Genomic DNA, 19,821 nt, shown 5'->3' with positions numbered 1-19,821 from the left:
CTTACTAGGAGTCACTGCATAAATACACAGTTTTAGACCAAAACTTGTTTCTATAACCAAAATATAATCAAGATCTTTTGACTGAAATATCTTATTTGGGCTTTTTCAAAAACAGAATGGACTATTCGCCATTTAATCATTCTCCCTTCTCATATTTTAAAGAGCTTATCTCCACAATCTATCATTTTATCAAACAATAAGCATTTTCTGCAGCAGCGTTGACCTTTTGGAGGATTTTAAGGGAGAGTATTTCTCAATTGTAGCTGTACAAATATCAGCAATCTATTATTCATGCATGCATACACTTTGTACAGCTGTTATGTATTCAGAAAGGCTAGTTGTTCCTTCCTTAAATGTCAGCTTTTCACCACTCTATTCTGATTTGTAACCAGACCGAAAAAAGCTAAATACGGTAGAAAGGGTTGTTGGTCATAGACCGCTGTTGAAGACACTTTTTGCTACACCTTGCAAAAAAAAAAAAAAAAAGTTCTCTAAGAATTGCTTCCCCAGGGCCAGTTCTTGACAGATGAACACCAGCGTTTGTTGGTGCTTGATATTATCAAAGCAGTTGGTTGTGATGGAGGAAGCAGAGGATGAGGAGTTCAGCATATTCCAACAAATCTTGTGAATTGGGAATGAAGCCTCTCATCTTATATACACTGGTGTGTCTCCAGCTGCTCCCAGGAGTTGTCCAAGCACTGCGTTTTATTGCTGTAAAGTGCAAAGCAGAGTGAAATAGCTCAGGATCTTTCGGTTTTGTTAGGAGAGAATGTGGTGAAGTTTAGAGAGAAAGTGTAAAGATGTGAAAGTGAAGGAAAGTGTCATTGTAGGGAGGAGTTCCCACCGGTAAATTGGATTTGAAAGGTATGGAGGCTGGAGATGTATTCAGGCACAGCATCATGGTAAGTGGAAATAATCTCAAGTTGTGCCAGGGGAGGTTTAGGTTGGATATTAGGAAAAAGTTCTTCACCGAAAGGATTGTTAATCACTGGAACAGGCTACCTGGGGAAGTGATGCAGTCACCATCCCTGGAGGTATTTAAAAGATGTGTAGATGTCGTGCCTAGGGACATGGTTTAGTGGTAGACTTGGCAGTGCTGGGTTAACGGTTGGACTTGATGATCTTAAAGGTCTTTTCCAACCAAAACAATTCTATGATTCTAAACGCCATACAAAGCCTTTTGGGTATTGAACCCTTGGAAGCGTGGAGGTGAAGATCTTGAAACTACATTTGAGCAAGATATTTAATGCTTATCTAAGGTATGACGAGGCTTTTTCTAAGGTTATATTTGCCATATTCAGTCATTTTATAGTTGGGAAGCGGGTTAAGTCCATAAATAGAAAGCAGGGCAGGGAACCAGGAGCTTTATCTCCTTTCCAGCTGCGTGGCCTTAAGCAGTCAGTTGTGAGCTAGGTTGTAGGGTACTCCTTGCTGGGGTGTAGCCTGCTCCTTTGTCCTTTTTTCTCCAAATATGTCTTCTCAGTGAGCAGTACACATAGTCATTTTACCCCACAGCACAGGCTTGTCTTCCACTGATGCAGTTGCTCCTTTGCACTGCTTCAGTTCAGCTCCCACTTTGGGAACGAGCAGGATGATGGTTAATTATGTTTGCAAAGCATTTAGAGAGTGAAGGGGGAAAACTGTCAAAGTGCAAAGCATTAACATGCATTGAAGACAATGATACTTGTGTCATCACTCTTCCATGAATGAATGAAAAGTATTTGAGGTCCTTATGTTGATAATTACAGCATTTTCCTGAGCTGTTTCCTCTCAAGTATTATGATCTTTTATTCTTTGATTATCTGTAATGCAAGCACTTGTTTTTAAAAAAAGCAGAACAAAATCACAAAACCCAGAAGAGCTCTGCTCCATCTCCCTCATCACTTGTGATGTAAGTCCAGCAGAACTTTTGAAGTTGGAGAAGTAAGAGGAATTTGTGATGAACAAAAACTAGTTGTGTCTCTTCCTCTCTCCTCAAAACCGAAGTACTCTCAGTAATGAGAATAGATGTTTTGCAACAGAAATTCTTGAATGATACTAAATTCCCTCTATTAGAGCTGGAAGCCCTGAGCGGTCTGCAGTTCCGATTGGGTGCCTGAGTAAACGACCTCACCAGGACTCCATGAAGGGACGTTTATGTTAAAAACCACAGAGTTTGTGGCGGTGTGAGCTGCGTTCCATAGCTGTGCTATAGAGCTGGAGGAAGAAAAGCCTACGAAGGTCCTGTGGTCTCTGGCTGAGCTGCTGACTCCTGCCTCGCTATGGCTGACATAATGGCACTGGGTGTGGGAGGGGGTATGATAATATTAGCTTAAGGGATGTGGTTGAGGGGGGCGGAATTTACTAAATTTGAATTTATTTTGCCAAACCAGTGCTTTCTAATTTCTGAAACTGTTCCTGCCAAAGAACTGTTGCCTGATATTTACTGTCTGCAGATCGTGTGTACCATGAAGACAGAGATAGTATTAAAGAAGTTAATTCTGTAACATCGGCGGGGGGGAACACATCCCAGTGCATATCTTTGACATTTTCTTCCTCGATGTCTTCTTGGGTCTAGATGGCTCTATTTCAGTCCTTTGCTACTTTCAGAGTCTCTTCAGTGTTTATTTACCCTTTTATCATGCCCTCATTTCAGGAAATCATAACCGTTAGGTCAGAGAAAAAGTGTTTTGTTGAGGAACCATTCATTCCAAGTGCTAAATACCAAATTTGCTCATAGGGTTGCCTTGTTCCATGGCCTGTAGTGATCAACAGACAACTGATCTTAACAGACACGTGTAATGACCATGCCCAGGACTTATTTTTTTGGACAGCATAATACAGGGAGAGAACTGAGGTCCTTACAAATAGCACTTTTGTATTTGCTCGTGTGTAACTTAAGTATTTAATGGTACCAAAATAAAAGGTGGTAGTGAAGCCGGTGGAGCTGCTTGAGTATTTTTTTTTCCAGGCGAGGCCAGTGCTATGTTAGTGGCACCATGAGTGCTTAGTACTCCTAGAGAAAGTAAGTGAAATCAGACTTCTGTATCAGTCCAAGAAGAATTAATGAGAAATCAGCCACTAAGAATAAGATAGTAAACTGTGACCCTTACATACTGTCCACATAGCCACTGGCTCAAAAGAACAGATGCTTTAAAATTTGTCTGCTTTTATGTACTTCAGATACAAGGGACCAGCTGTCCTGCCAAACTTGCCTGTTCCTGTGTTTTCTGTGCTCAGAAGTTTTGTGCTACAAGAGACAGCCTGATTTTCTGGAGCAGGCAGGAGCACTTTTGCTAGTGGGTGGTGTAGAGCTTGAGTATTTGTACACCAAATGCAACTCTGGAACAAGGTGAAGGGACATCTGTGCTTTGCATAGCTACATGCAAGTGCTGGTAGTGGCAATCCCAAACAGGAAGCATGTTAAAGCAACACAAATCCATAGATTTTTGTTATGGTAAGTTGCACTTGTCTCATGAGGCATTGACAAATGTCCTCTAGCAAATTGTTGCAGCGGTTTAAGTTGTTTCTGCTCTCTGCTGTCTCCCTGCCCACTTCCAGATGCAGCAGGAGAGGATGTGGACAGGCCTCTTAATCTTTTTGGTGCAAGATCACTCAATCCTTATTGTGGATTTGAGCTTGTAATGGGACTGTGAATTGGAATATTTTAGGTGTTGTCCCCCTTTCTTGCTCTCCTTCACTATGTTCAGCACAGAGATGAAGCACTGTATTAAATTGTGAGAAGTTATCACTGTCAAAACCTCTGTTTGCACAGCAGTTCAGAGCACTGCAAATGCCAGTTCTTTGTGCCTTAACAGATGAATTTGGCTGGGGAAGCAGCATTCAAGACTTGTTTCTGGTTATATGTGCTCTGTTCTAGCATTCAGACCTCACTTGCACAGGGATAGTGGAGTGGATCTGTGGTGGGTTGACCCTGGCTGGGGGCCAGGTGCCCACCAGAGCCGTTCTATCACTCCCCTCATTCACTAAACAGGGGAAAAAAAGTATAACAAAAAGCTTGTGGGTCGAGATAAGGACAGGGAGAGATCACTCACTAATTATCATCGTGAGCAAAACAGACCGAACTTAGAGAGGGAATTCATCTAATTTATTACCAGGCAAAACAGAGTAGAGGAATGAGAAATAAAATCAACTCTTAAAACACCTCCCCCCACCCCTGCCATCTTCCCGGGCTCAACTTCACTCCTGGCTTCAACCTCTGCCCCCCCCCAGCAGCACAGGGGGACAGGGAATGGGGGTTACGGTCAGTTCAGCACACGGTGTTTCTGCTGCTTCTTCATCCTCAGGGGGAGGACTCCTCTCATCGTTCCCCTGCTCCAACATGGAGTCCCTCTCACGGGAGACAGTCCTTCAGGAACTTCTCCAATGTGAGTCTCTCCCATGGGGTGCAGACCTTCACGAACTGCTCCAGCGTGGTCTCTCCCACGGGGTCACAAGTCCTGCCAGCAAACCTGCTCCAGCGTGGGCTCCCCTCTCCATGGGTCCACAGGTCCTGCCAGGAGCTTGCTCCAGCATGGGCTTCCCACGGGGCCACAGCCTCCTTCAGGTGCCTCCACCTGCTCCGGCGTGGGGTCCTCCACGGGCTGCAGGTGGAATCTCTACACCCCCTCATCCTTCCTCCATGGGCTGCAGGGGGACAGCCTGCTTCACCATGGTCTTCACCACGGGCTGCAGGGGGATCTCTGCTCCGGTGCCTGGAGCTCCTCCTCCCCCTCCATCTGCACTGACCTTGGTGTCTGCAGAGTTTCTTACATCTTCTCACTCCTCTCTCCGGCTGCAAAAGCCCTCTCTAACTGTTTTTTTTTCCCTTCTTAAATATGTTATCACAGAAGCAATGATTGGCTTGGCCTTGGCCAGCGGTGGGCCCGTCTTAGAGCCGGCTGGCATTGGCTCTATCAGACACAGGGGGAGCTTCTAGCAGCTTCTCACAGAAGCCACCCCTGTAGCCCCCCCCGCTACCAAAACCTTGCCATGCAAACCCAACACGGGATCTCAGGGAGGATTTCAGGGAATTCAAACTGCAATTGGCAGTACTTCCTGCACAGTGACACTGTATCTTATTGTTGGTTACTCAGTGTATTGAGATGGTAGAATGTATTTCACAAGCTTTAGCTAAATTGCATTGTTATGATGGCATCTCAGGCCCCAAACTAAACTTAGGTCTCCATTGTAAGATCTTTAGGATACAGTCTCTGTTTGTACAGTGCCTGGCTTCAGGTTTAGGTCTTCAGGTGGTGTGGCAAGGTGATGAAGTAATAGAGCTAAGTAGTGGACTGGTTCATGGGCTTGGAGCCCTCTCCCATCATTCCGTCTGTGTCTGTGCTGTGACTGTCTCCAGCTAAGCTGGTTGCTCAGTTCTCGCCTGAGCCAAAGCAGAGAGGAACGGGCAGTGTTTGAACTCTTCCTTAAGCAGGTACATAAAACAGAGCAGATGAATCATGACCTAAACTGCACTGTGTTATCTAGGTCCCTATAGTATGTACAAGAACTTGGGGTACATAGCTTGGGTGGACGCCTCTTCTTCCAGCAAGGCCCAAGTCTGCTTAGTTGAACACTTAGGGTGGATTTGGAGAGCAGTGACAAATTTACTTCCTTGGTTTTTGCAGCAAGAACTCTGTGCGTGGGAATATTAGGTAATTTGCCTGAAGTCGCACAGAAAATCTGTGGCAGAGCCATGGAGCTAAGTAAGTCAGAATTTCCAAATTATAATCTGGTGGCATAAATCTGAGGCTGTCTCCATGTGAGATTGACCAGTGCCTGAGGAAATGCGCCTTTAAAATGCGTCTTTGATGGGCTCATACCTGCTGTTTGGCTTTGTGTAACAGATAGAGTTTCATGCTGAGTTTTCATGTCTTGGTTCACCATCCAAATTACGTGCTGGCACAGAAGGCACTGCTGCTCTGAGCAGCTGACAGAACTGGAGCAGTGATAACTAGACATCTTGCCATCGTTTTGCTTTGCAAAAATAGTGACCAGCTTTGGCCAGACTTCAGATTCCAGTAACTCTTTCCAGCAAGCTCTGTGAGCTGTGCTGGAAAAGCATCTTAACCGTTTTGGGTCCCATTGGATTCAGTAGCAGCACTCGGCTTGAACGGTTGAAGCTGCTGACAGACAAAGGGTTAAGGGATTTATTACCAGACTCTTAGGCAAAGAGAATTAAGAGATGAAAGTGAGCCGCTTGCCTTTTATTTTTGTGTGTGAGTAACCACATCGTCATCGCCCGCTGCGTTTCAAGGCAGAGCCTAATTGGCAGGTGAACTGAGCAGAGCCCTGTAGCCAGCTGAGTTTCCATTTTACTGCTTTCGTATTTTAAAAGCTTTTCTGTTCTCAACAATTGTGTCTTTTTCTGTATTTTAAATGTTAAGTATGCTGTAATGAATGCAAAGCCTATCGAAAGTAATCTGGTTTGAAACTAGAAATAAACTGTTTTTCATGGCAAACCTGGGCCTTTTTGGCACAACTTTGATTTACAAATAAGTTGGGTGCCCTTGGAGAGATGGGGAAGGGGGAGTGTCCCTGCTTCCTTTCTGAATCCTCTCGTGCCAGCCCCTGCTTTGCTGCCTAGCTCTCTTGGAGGCTTGCATTGCCTGTCACAACATTTACCTTCTGTGTTCGCCTCTGTGGATTTCAGAGATGAACTGGGTGAGGACACAGCTCAGGAAAGCTGAACTTATCACACCGCTAAGGGTGCTTAGGGAGAAACCTCCGAAAGTGTGTGCTTTGTTGCAGTAGAAGGTGGAGGTGTTGAATGGCCAGAGGGACCATTCTGGAGCGTGCATCAAGCCATGATCTAGAAAGTGTCGGCAGCTGCTGCTGCTTTTATTCTGCTGAGCTGGGAGACAAATTTTGGGATGCTCTTGCATAAAACTTTTTAGTAAACTTGTTGAAAAAATGTCAGCGTGGACCATCTTTAAATTATCTGCAAATGACAAAGCACATTGTCTTTCGCTGCCATCCTTTAGGATGTACTGAATGAGTGAGGTCTCTTCTCTTTTAAACTAGTATAGAGAATTAAAAGTTTACTGGAGTGGAGGCTGAAACCCTATCATCTTCTCTCAGCTGAATGTTGAAGCTGGCCCTGCTCTTAGTTGGGTGGAATGGACCAGAAGACCTTCAGAGGTCTTTTCCAATCTTAATTACACGTGACTTTATGAATGGTAGGAGTCATTTCATGTAGTACTGGCTATTTTATTTTATGTATTTATATGTATGTTTGTAGATATAAAATATATGCAGAAGAAGCTCAAAGGAAGGACTGAGGGAGAGTCACCTCTGAACTTCCCATTTCCAAGTAATACAGTTATTTCTCAGGAGAGGCAAGACCTTAATCCAGACCCGGGTTCTGAATCACACCCATGATAGATCTGATCATATCATTTTTCTTTTTGGTGCGTGGCCTACACCTGTCTACCACGTCCAGTTTGGGGAATTCGGCCTTGCTTTCTTACAGAACCTGACGTGTATCATTTGGGATAGAAACAGAGTGGGTTTTAGCTTGTAGTTCTGGTAAGAACAGAAAAAGGTAGATTAAGCTTGATCCATGATTTAGTTTTGTATTTTTGCTTTGGCAGCCAAATTGCAAAAACAGTTATTCACACAGACGTATTTCTAGCTGCTTGTGATTTATGGAAAGAGCTGAGAGATATTTTACGAGATAAATCTCTCTACTGTGGCTGACGTCCAGCTTTAGTCAAAGCATTTTGTCTGCGTAAAATTCCCCTGCCATTCCAGCTAGATATGATATTCCTCGCTGGTTTTCTCAAACCAGTAACTTGCATAGCTGCAAACGATGAGACTGCTGTGGAATTCAGACCCATGTGTGGATAAAGCTGATGTTTCACAGCAGCTTTCTGGGGGAAGATTATATATATATATATATCTCTCTCCTAAAAGGAAAACAAGAAAGCAGAGTTTGCCAGTTGCTTTGAGAAAAATAAGATTAAACATGTACAGAGTATAACTCTGTTCTCCTATTTTACTAAAAGCCACAGATTAATTTTGTTAGGCTGCAGATCTGGTGTCTTCAGTAGCGTTACCTGGATGCTCATGTACCACAGTATTTGTGGGATAATTTGCTTTCTTGGAGACTCTTATTGTAATTGATTGGATAAACTGCTCTTATTAAGCAGGCAGTGTGAGGATATCCTCATGGACCCATCCATGGATGCCTGAGGAAGCAGATCATGTAGGCCAGCAGAGACAACCCCTTTATGATCTGAAGTGACTGAGAAGCTGGATTTTCAGTTGGTATGATATGATGCTTTTAAATCTCCCTCTGATGTGTCTGAGGGAAGGCAGCTGAGGTCTGCCTGTCAGGCAGGTGCTTTCAGTTCATGCAGCAGGCTTATTAAGGGAGTAGCCACAAGAGGGAAGAAAAGGCAATGATATAACTCATGCCTTGGACTGCTGCTAAAAGGAGCCAGCGTTACAGGGTAAGGAATTAAGACAGATTTTTCTTGTGTTGTTTGGATCTCTGCACTTGGACTTGGTTGTGTGAAATGATGAAAATAAAAGTTGAGTAGGTCCCATAAGTCAGTGTATGGTACCATTAGGGATGTCTCCTAGCCTTAAGAATGCGTCAGCCTGACCTCCTTTCACTTCAGAGGCTTCTGCCCTGTCCAGACCAGTATCTACAGGCTTTTTCAGACAACAAGGTCTCCTCACAATTTTGGAGTAGTTCAGGGTATTTGCTTACAGTCCCGCATATGAACAGTAATTTGCTAAGTGTAGTGTAAACTGGTTGATACGTAAAACAATGCTTGCAGCCTGGAATAGAGCTGTAGCCAGTGCATCTGTTTTTTCTCATCTCAGGTACAGCGTCAGCCTCTTGGCCGCCTGATGTCTGTTCCTACCACACCACCCTCTAGTCCCTTGAAAATTATTTGTTTGGTTGCCTAAATCTCACTTTTTCCTTTTTGCTCCATCCAATGACACTCTTTAGTGGATTTTAATAAACGTTTTCTGTCCTTTGACCTGGTCCCTGCCTAGCCTTGCTATGCCTTCAGCCGCCCGATCGCCTCCTGGTTTTGCACCAGCCGTACTCTCTCTCTGCATTGGCTCTCAACATGCGCAGCCTCTCAGGAGAAGCTACTGCTCTCAGATGCAGACGTGCCAAGGAGATAACGAAAGAGCCAGCAAAAAGCTGATGTTTACACTGAGTTTTTGTTTCCAGTTTATCCCCTGCCCCCCCCCCCCCCCGCCCCATAATCCTAACATCTCAGCTTTGATTTTTCTGGTCTTTGGTTCATTGTTTGGTTCATCTCAATTCAGCTCATCGGAGCAAGACCTGTGTCCTTTTACCAGCACGCTTCAGGGCAGACTCCAACAAATGATTTGGTCATTTAAAGCAATGAAATAACTAATTGCCATGGGTCTATTACATTTCTCAAAGAACCGGCTGGTCGATTGCTGAAAGCTCTCAGTCTTTTCTTCTGACAGATACTAAAGAAACTGAAGGGCCTTGCCTTGGAGACAGAAGCTGAGCTGGAGAGACAGGATGAAGCTCTCGATTCCATCACTACCTCTGTAGACCGCGCAACGCTGAATATTGACAAGCAGAACCGCAGGATAAAGAAACTAACGTAGCGCCTGCTGGAGCCAGTGGGAATGGTTTTGTGAGGAAGAGGAGGATCGAGGAACTGTATTCTTCAAGACTGTTTCTTTAACAGACGCTTTGATTGCATGGGAGGTGTTTGCAACATTGTCTGGAATACGATGCTGCTGTTGTCGAGTTCCTGAGGGTTTTGAAAATGTTTCCAGACTTGGATGATGCTTGAAGGCTGTTTTAGGATTAAAAAGGCCAAGACTTTTAATTGCAGTGAAACAATGATAGTGGATTCTTTACTACAGAAAATCTGTAAATATGAAAGGATGTGATATAATCTGAATCAACTTTTATGTGCTTTTTTATGTTGCTGCTTTTGAAAGTGGTTTTTTTTTTTACTGCAATGAAGAAGTGAAGGAGAAATGAACTGTGTATGAGACTACTTTAGATGATTACAGCCTATTAATTCTCTCTCAAAGTCTTTCTTTAATAATAGCTGAACTAAGGGCCAGATGTCCAACTGCAAATCATTGAGGCTTTTTTTGTAAGTTAATGCTGAGGTGAGCAAATGATGGTGATAAAACCTTGTGTTCCCTGAGCAAATAGTTTTAATAGGTTTCAATCATGCTTTTAATGTACCCAGAAATTTTATAAGAGTGATGAAGACTTAGTGGCCACAGCTGTCTGTTGCCATGTCCTGGGAAATAAAGAGAAGAGGGTTAATGAATGTACATGCATTGGTAGAGGCATCTGCTTATTGAGCAGATTATTTTTTTTTTTGCCACTCGATAAATATTTTCCTTAAATCACTTATAAAAAGTAAGTGTCAAAGTTAAATACATGCTTCAGCTTTCTGAAAAGGGACTGCTGATCTTCGATGATCATCTGCATGTTTCCACGTGTTTTATTTTTCCCCTTTAAACTGCGCGTGTAGCGAGGGAATTGAAGGAAAGTGGAGAAAGTAATTTTCTTCACAGGCGAATTTATTCAGATCTTGGAATTCACTGTTTGTATCCCTCACTTGCACACAGTGGTTTTATATTTTTGATAATAGCTTGATGTGGGATGCAGCGTCCTCAGAGCGTCACGAGCACAGCGTTCACTCAGTGTGGTCCCTAAATACCGTGTTGGATCTGGGCTCCCACGTCTCTGATGGATATTAGTGGAAGGTCTCTTGTCCCTTTACTTCTCTGTCCTTCATTTTCCAAGGATCTCCCTACAGTTTGTCCCCAACTCTCTAAACAAGAACTTCATGAGTTGTGTGGAGCATCACGTGGGGTTTGTGTGTCTACTCCAGATTCACAGGTGAGGGGCCTATGGTCGGAGCTGCAGATGTCTGTATAACATAGTTATGGTACATCCATCTATCTTCTGGCTTTTATTTATTTGCATTAACTGGTGGTGAAGCATTTCAAGACTTCTTGTAGACCTGTATTTCTAAAATAAAAGGGAATACTATCAATTGTTGTCTAATAGGTTTTGGCTCCATCGAGACTACAGGACAGTGGAGACCTTTTCCCCTGCTAGCTAACTTGATACTGTATAGGAGAGATTCCAGGTAATCCATTTATCTATTGTCTGTGGCAGAGAACTCACGTTTCATCAATTCCTGCAGTTTACCAGCTATTTTAGTTAAAGTAGCTGTTGTAATATGTCTTTTTTTTTTAAGTGTTTTTATATTAAAAAATTCTTGTATTGCTTTCAAATACAACACTTTTGGTGCAATATTTTTAACTAGTGAAGCTTTGAAATGTTTATTCCACTGATAGTCAATGTGAAATTTTCCTGTTTCAGAGTAATTCAGCTTACCTTTTAAAGAAAGGTACAGTATATCATGTAGAGTATGTTGTTTTCAAGATCTTACTCTACCTTGTTTTGTATTACTTCATATTAGTTTGTTAGTATTGGAGTAAAGTGTACTTCTGCACTGCAAGTTCTTCATTTACAGTCCAAGTTGTTACTGGCATGCACTTTACCTACTTGCTGAATATGGTGATTATATATACATACACTATATACTGTGAAATAAAATATTATCTGGGGTTCTCTTGCTTGTTTCTGATACCCAAATCACTGTTGGTTTTCTGTGAAAGGAAGATATGTTTACACAACTAATTATTAGATTAATTTAAAAGTACACTTTGCACAAAATGTATGTTAACTGAACCTGGTGCTGACCAGGAATGAAGCTCTACACTGAATTAGTCCAAACGAGGATTGCCAAAAGTAAATACTAATTACACATCGTTTAGTTTAGCATTCCTTGTGCCATACTTTTTATTGTTGTGATTTTTAGCACTAGGTGTTGCATCTGATTCAGTATTTTGTGGTTTGTGTTAGTCCAACATGTCCACGCTAAAGCAAAAAATCGTAATATTGTTTGTAAGAAGTAACCCATTCTGGAGCTGTGCATTAGCTGAATTTCTTGTGCCCGAATTTCAATCTGTAATTTCTTCTTATTAAATATCTTGAAATAGTGATCTTCTCTCTTGTATTCATTTGGCTGAGAAGTTGCGCTTAACACTACTCTATCCGCCTTGTAGAGTTAGGATTTAGGATAGGTGTGGGGGGGGTTTAATTAAAAAAAAAAGGAAAATATTAACTGGTGAAATATTATCAATGTGAATGTCAGCTATCCTCAGCTGGACAGTGAAGTGGGTGAGTGTCAGTACAGCGTCCCGGAGACTTGCACAGGAGCTGCTCCAGCTCTTAGAGTGGACTAAGAACTGCTCAGCCATGTCACAATTTGAACAGTTTCCTGGTACACAAGTATAAAGATTTTATTCTAACCAAGACATCTCTTATTGTGTAATAATGCAGCTTCTGTTAATGTGAACAGTCCTTAGAGCCTTCTAAGTTCCCTTCTACCTTAAACCCAAGCAGCAGCATTTTCCAAATAACGTTGCAAATCTGTGCCTGTGCTCCATGGGAGAAGGTGCAGCAGGTAACAAGTGTCAAACAAGATTCTTGTGCTTCATTCTTCACTGACGTAATTGTCATCTGCATGAGGCTGAGAGACATATTTCTAGGATAATTTTTGCCTTTTATATGCACAGTTTGTAGTTCTACAATGTGAAAAGTGGGGGGCTTTGTCTTTAAGAGACATAAGGAAAAAACCTAATAAAAGATTCTAACCTAAAAAATAAAAAGGCTGTACTTGGGAAGGCTTTTCAGCTCCTGCAAAACAGGAGGAGATTGTACTGTATCATATGGTTGGTTTATAATCCAATGTGTGTTCGTGGCAGCGATGCGTGAGCCTGAAATGACTGGAGCTTAAATGTGTTTCTGCATGGGAGTTTGAATGTCTTCTGTGGAATCATTGAAACGCTGGTAATAAACATGGCACTTTGCAATCCTCAGACAAGTGGTGTAAGGAGCTTTTTTCAGGCAATTAATTAATTTAACCAAAGCCTCATAATAGCTGTCTGTGTTTCCAAAGCCAGTGCTTTGAAACCACTGCTATGCTCTTCACAGAAGGAAATGGAGCAAAGCTGCTTGCAAGTGTTGAAGCCCGCCTCTGGGAAGAGCGTTTGGGAGAGAAATTGGCTGTATTTACTTTTTAATATGACAAACCATGGCAGCAGTATCCCTTGCCTCTGCTTGCTGTGTGTGAACAACGTCAAACTTCAGCCCCGTAGAGGGGGGAAAAAATAATTTTGTAATGGGCGTAGTCATAGGTTTAACAGCTGGGCTTTGCAGAGTAAACAGCGCTTGGCTCACCTTCCGCCCCGGGCTCGCGTCTTTGCGACTGGCAGCTCGGCACGAGGCTCCTGACGGAGCTGCTTGGGCTGTCCATCGGGCACCCGGTGGGAAGCGAGCTGGCTTGGGCTTTGCCCACCCAGCCTTTTCCATGCGGTGTGCATTTGCTCATCCCAGACCAGCGAGCCCGTGCGAGCGTTTTGCCTTGTCAGGGTAAATACAGCGTGTGGGACCAGCTGCCTGTGAGCTGGAGCGTGTTGAAGACGGAACAAGCACCCTGGATTCAAGCTGCCTCCTGTTTGAAGTGGGAAAGTGTTTGCTTAATGGTTTAAAAGTCCATCCTGGCTTCTATCAAGTGGTTTAATTTTAAACCAACGGATTTTAACCCTTTTATGGTTTGGCAGCAGAGGGGTTAAAGTAGTTCAACACCAAAATTAAAAAGCCGGAGTTCAGGATTCTGGCATTTTTTGATTGTTTCCGAAGAGTTTAATGAGATCCTGGATCATAGAGTTTAATTAGATTCTGGATCGTTCAGGCTGGGGGTAATAAGAGCTGAGCAGAGCCAAACGGATGATGGTATCGTAAGCTATTGCCTTACAGCAGGCAGTGTGCCTTGATATACCAGCCTGATGCAGCTCCTGGTTTGTGGTTAAGCCTTAAGGTGTCTGGTTTGCCAAGGGTGCCTGCCTGCGTGTTAGCCGTGTGCTCTGCTGCTCTCAGCTCTCCTGCTTGGCACTGGATTTGGTGCAGCTCAGAGAAAAACCCACGGAGCCAGAACTGCCTTGGCTTTTTGTGTGACAGCTAAACCATTGAAGCATAAGGATGCTCGTGGGAGTGAGGTAGTAGTAAGGACGAGGGAGAGCAATGGGGCTTTTGCCTCTCAAAAGGATGGCGTAGATTTGGGTGTAGACCTTGGGTTTTCTGGCTGAGAATTTACTCAGGAGCTGACAGCAAAAAATGAGCTTTGGAGGCGGGAAGCAGCGCTTAAGATTTTTGCAAGGGGAAATCTGCTGTGCTGGGTGGAATGGAATTGCTTCAGGGAGGAGAAGGAAACCTGAGGGGGAAGATCTGCCCTTAGTGTGACCAGGTTTCATGTCTGGCACTGTCAGCCACGCATATTGCTTGGGATTTCATTCAGATCCTCTCTCGGAGTTCATGCTCACTGTGGGCATGCTCCCTTTGTATCAGCAGAAAAGGAGGATCTTTCCTCTTGGTGGTTCAATTGCTTATTTGTAACATGTTTCTCATCTCTTCAGTACCTAAAAAAGCTAATAATCTTGAGTCCTAGTTTAGGCTGAAAGTGCCCATCCTAGTGTGAAGCTACTTTTGTAACGAGGGGAGCAAACGCAGCAGTTCTGGATGCTATGAATGAATGTTGAACCCACCGGAACCTCCCTCTCAGTGAATTACTGGTCCCCCCATTTCATGGGTGATGCAAACAGAGACACCAGACCGTTGATGGATTTAAGGATCAGCCTGCAAGGAGGACTAAGCCACAAACTGCACTTAAGCCTTGGAAGCATAGGGTTAGGAGCAGGACCATCTTCTGACGCTCGGTGAGGCTCGCGAGGCTTTTCATCACTGCGTAGTGTTTATTGTAGCCTTGTAAAACACGTGCTGCTTAACATTTTGCTTCTACTTCAGCCAATGAGCATGTATTACTGTTGTGTATCAGCACATAACGTCTGTGAGCTCTGCTCTGGTCCTTTTGAGAAAGAAAGAGCTGCTCAGAAATGTTCTGATTTCTTCCATATGGTCACGTGTTTTTAATGCGATGCTTTGTACGGCGGTGAATGTTGTTTACAGCCATGAGGACACGAACAGAGACCGGAGAGGGTAATTGCAGGTACGCAGCAATGCCAGGGACTGCCTTCCATGACGGCATCTCCATCCAGCCCTCCCTGTGTTGCCAAGCTGCTGAACGCCAGAGGCTGGAAAAGGAATCCGTGTTCGGTGAAACGGCTTCCAGAGCTTGAATTCTCCTCTAGGAAATGAACCTCTTGGGCTGCCTCCATTCTTTTCCTTGTAACTTCTGCATAAGAAGCAAACCGCGCTGCAGGCTTGCATTTTCTTCTCTAATACGCTGCACTAATCATGCATATTTAACACCATCTTTAACACAGGGTTTAGGCTGAGTTTTTGACCGGGCTTGCTGGGTATGCTGTATGGTGAACACCAGAGGGTGTATCAGCTTTAAGTCGTCTCATGGCATTCATAAAGTTGTGTAAAAATCACTACCTGCGCTGTACAGAGGTGGTAACAGGTATAGAAATTGGTACGTCCCATGGTAAGGCTTCAGAATTCATATTTGCCTAAATAGACCACGTGATTTCTAGTACAACTGTTTGCCAAGCCTATACCTTTAGCTAAAACAAATCCGAACTGGAAACGATGTTTTACAGGAAGAGAGAATCAAGGTATCAAAGTGCCATCAAGTGATGATGGATGCACCAAAGCTCTTGGTCGTCTTTTCTCCTCCCCGTGGTTTCAGAGGACTTGCAGCTCTAACAGGTTTCACATGAAACTGCCTAATTCTGGGCACTCTGGGCCAAGCCAATATTTTCAGTGCTCTCATCCAGAGCATGTCAATGCTAACCAGGAATGGAGCACCGTCCTCCTGGTTGGAAAGCCCATATCCCATCCCAAGACCACAAGGAGAACAGTTTTCCTTCTGTTCCTTGGTCGTGTTAGACTGACTAAATGTAATAGATCTCTTGCTACTTCCTAATCAGTATGCTGTTTGAATGCAAACTTTTCAGGAGACTGTTTATTACACATCTATCTCTATGCTTTCATAACTGCTAGAAGTGATGTGGTGAATTTTTTTTTCCCCATACACATCAACCGTTCAGCTTGACAACTGGATCCTGTTCAATTTTGAACGACTTAATAGATTCCAGCCTTTTCCTGCTGCACTGTGGGTGGAAATAAATGACAATCAGACCCTGGGTTTAATGCCACATGTTTCTGTCCGGAATCCCCTTCTTCCTCCTGAAATGAGAGAACCAGATCTTGGAGCCTGGTGGTAAAGCAAGCCAAGGAGCTATCTGAGGGAGTTACACTGTGACCTCCCAGCAGGTCAGCTGCTTTGATCATCCATTTTTATATTCTTATTCTGTGGTAAATGTTTGTTTATATGTTTACGCCCCCTGAGACTAAGACACTTGCATTTGATGGGGTAAGCAAGCACATACAACTGCCTTGGAGCCGCAGATGTGCCCTGGCTCGTCTTATGTGGAAGGTGTTGAGTCCCAGCCAAACCCTTGATGTTTCAGGTAAGGATCAGTTTCTTAATCTAGTGCCTCTTTTTTCTGTTCATGGCAAGAATTCATAGCAGGAAGTACAGGAGAGAGGAAAGAAGAGAACTGGAGGAAGGAAAAGATGGACGTGGATGTTGGAAGGACCATTTGTTCTGTATCTGCCCGCAGGCTGAAAGACTCCTGCCAAAGTCACACGCTACCTGTTTGTAAACTCAAGCCTCCGGTGCCATCAATGCTGCTACCCGTTTAAACGTGGCAGGGTAATGATTTTCACTCTTTTTAAAAGTGTGTGAATCATTTTGGATTTGGATTGCTTTTTGGTTTTGTATTTTAACCTTCAAGCCCTGTCTCCTAGCCAATGGAAAAGGTGTGCCATTCCACACCTGCTTTTGTTGAAGGCTAGTTGGTTCCTCCTATACCGGTAGACAGTTTACAGTACAAATTATCTTTACATTCCTCAATAGCTTAATCCCCTTTTCTCTTCTTGTTTATAATTTCAGGCCGTGGCTTCATACACTGGGCATTTTATATAGAACATTTCCCATCCAGTGCTCTCACTCTGTCAAGCTAATCTTCATAAACAGCCTGATGAAGAGGACAACTGTTTGTTCCCAGGAGAGGAAGGAATTGATTGATAATTAAGAAAAATTTATATCCGGTCACAGCTTGATCAGAAATTTCCTGTGGGATCTTCCCTCTGTATTGAGACGCTCTGTGCCTCAATTCTCCCACGGTCAGCTGGGTGTTATAATTCATCCTTACTCTGTCTTTAAGTTACTTGATGGTAAACCTTTGGGACATAAAATCACCTGTTCATTTGTAAACACCTAGCACAGTGGGGCTTTAGTTGTCACTGTAGTACAAACAACGATAATCTCAGCTGAGCTGTTAGTAAGTTGGTGGAGACAGGCCCTGGAGCAGCTGCCCACGTCTCAGTGTAGCACCTTGTCCCAAAGTTCCTTCTTTTGTCCTTGATCATATTAACATAGGGGTAATATTTGTCTTCAAATTATTCACTGCTCCTGTGTGAGCTAGCTTTGTCTGTTCAGATGTTCAATGATCGCGCTGGGTTTTGTGTGGGTGCTGCTGTGGAAGAGGTGAGAGTTTATTTCACTGAGCTCTCAGGTATTTTAAAGAGGCAAAATTTTTCCTTGGACCCTAGATGTTCCTGTTGCACTGGGATTCAAGGATGAAAGGATCACTTTATGGTACTGCTGAGCTGTCTTTCAAGGCTGGTGAATAGCCAGGGTTCCTCACGTTTGGTCTTAGGAACAGAGGTGCATGGATTGTCATCCTGTGTTTCTTCTACGATTGTTGGGGAGAGCGCCATGGAGAGAGACTGGCAGTAAAGGCCGTTCTTCTAGGTCAGACTCAGATGCCTGCCAGGACTGCTGCCCTCCACTTCTGTATCTACTTCTTGCAAAATCCTCTGTGCAATATTCAGATCCTGTTCCTCTTCCCATCCTACCTTGGGGTGGGGAGTGGAGATGCCCTACTCTTTTCCCATCTCCCTTGTTCTCATCTCCTCCATCTTCATTCAGCTTTCTTCAGACATCTACAGTCATCTCCTCCTTGGCTGTCAGAAGGTGCAAGGAGAACAGTCTCAGGGTCTAAGACAGTCTGGATAAATGTTTGCAGCTCTGTGTAATGAAACCACACATTGTTTAAATGTATAAACGTATAAATTCAACAGATTAGTCTGAGAATAAAGCCAGGCACCCATCGTGGTGTTCCCATGTGCTGGAATGTGCTGGAGCACGTTTGGGTTTATTTCACAGGGCTTCTCTCTCCTTCAGCGCGACCCATCTATCTTGCTCAGGACAGGGCCACAGATTATTTCAGATTCGTCTTTTGACAGTTCATTTCTTAATTCTGCTCCAAAATAGGATGTATCCTTCCATGTCGAGTCCTTGCTCAACTGTCCTGCCCATGATGCTCTGTGCATCCTGTCCAATGCATTCATGGGGAAAGAGGTGCTCTGTTTGGCAGATTTGAAACTGTGATGGTCCCAGAGACTGGATACAAATGGAGAGACTACGGAAACACCAGGAGATCTCAATTTCAATAGTTCCAAAACCATTACTGCAATTAATCTCTGACAAAGTCATTTCTACTGGAGATTTTATGGACCTGAGGTTGACGTGTGAGCTTACACTCCATAATGCTGGATGGGAAGCTCCCACAGATGGTTGGCAGCCAGCTGAGGCCTTCTCCAAGTCAGTGTGTTTCTGAGCCATTCCTGGGAACCTCTCATTTCTGCTGCCTCCAGTCCTTGGTGAGGCTGAGTGTGCAGTTCCCACCACAGAGAGCATCGTCTGGAGTCAATGCCTGGGAAGGAAAGGGAGAAAGGAGGAGAAAACAAATTCGTCACTGTGTTTCTGAAGGTGTGGTGCACCATGATGGATGGGCTTCTTGGGTTTTTTTTAAGCTTATAGCACTTCTCTATACCCAAAGGATTTGGGCTGTCGCTTCACTGGGGCCAGATTCTGATCTCTCTACTCAAACACCTTCAACCTTCAACAAGGATATTTAGAGGCAATAGTCCTGTTCATTGCATGTTTGGTAGCAGACTTTTCTATCAAGAGAAGCTTCTTCCTGGGTCCAGTGCAGGAAGGCCATCCAGGACCCTTTTGACTTCAATGGGGAGCACTTAGGCCACTGGAAAATCCATTATTGGGACTGCTTTTTATGCTGAACAGGAAATTTTTGGGGCATCTAATTTTTTTTTAAAGATCTGATGATGCAAATTGGGATGGAGAGGAGGTATTCCTGAGTATTTTGGCAGATCGATGAAAGCTGTCCAACCTACTGAATATTTTTAGTTTTCATTTTCCCTTCCCTTCCCTTCCCTTCCCTTCTCTTTTCATGAAGCATTTCCATCTTGAAATCTAGAATGAAACATCTTAGAAAGAGCAAACTGCTACATCCTCTGTGCAAGGCAGGGTGTGAAGTCAACCTGCTGTCTCCATAGTCCTCACTAAGCAGTGGCACCATCAAATGCTTCCATGCATTTATTTGCTGAATTTCTTTTGGTTTGAGACACATGCATATATAAAAGTAGGATGAAGTTTAATCTTTTGCTTGCATTTCTTCAGCTGTTCAAGGTGACTCTTCTTATTTGGTGTAAAGGTCAATTTGCATTGAAAGCACTTCAGTTTAACTTGTTGTCTCTTTTATCATTAAAGGACAAATTTTTTAAATGGTTTGGGGCCAAACCTTGCACGTCGATTTGCATGACCAGACCCTGCTTGCCTGATTTCGTTGTGCTGCAACGATCTGGTCAGTATCTCTGAAACAAATGAATTCGAAGAAATATTC

At 43.6% G+C, this 19,821-nt stretch overlaps 1 protein-coding gene across 5 annotated transcripts in view; it reads left to right on the top strand.

The window, feature by feature from the left end:
* SNAP47 (synaptosome associated protein 47) overlaps window positions 1-12,022 on the top strand; it is a 32,122-nt gene extending 20,100 nt beyond the window's left edge. For 3 of the 5 annotated variants that reach the window (XM_054814135.1, XM_054814136.1, XM_054814133.1), the window contains exon 5: window positions 9,439-12,022. In XM_054814135.1, coding sequence (XP_054670110.1) covers window positions 9,439-9,585 — 147 coding nt within the window. In that variant the 3' untranslated portion in view covers window positions 9,586-12,022. Of the gene's footprint in view, window positions 1-2,055; window positions 9,265-9,422 lie in introns of those variants that run through there. The other 2 variants (XM_054814134.1, XM_054814137.1) reach the window with 2 other exon arrangements.
* Window positions 12,023-19,821: the final 7,799 nt, after the last annotated feature.

The sequence above is a fragment of the Grus americana genome, chromosome 2, assembly GCF_028858705.1.
Source record: "Grus americana isolate bGruAme1 chromosome 2, bGruAme1.mat, whole genome shotgun sequence".
Taxonomy (NCBI): domain Eukaryota; kingdom Metazoa; phylum Chordata; class Aves; order Gruiformes; family Gruidae; genus Grus; species Grus americana.
Note: the sequence above shows the minus strand (reverse complement) of the source record. Positions and strands in the feature narration are given on the sequence as shown.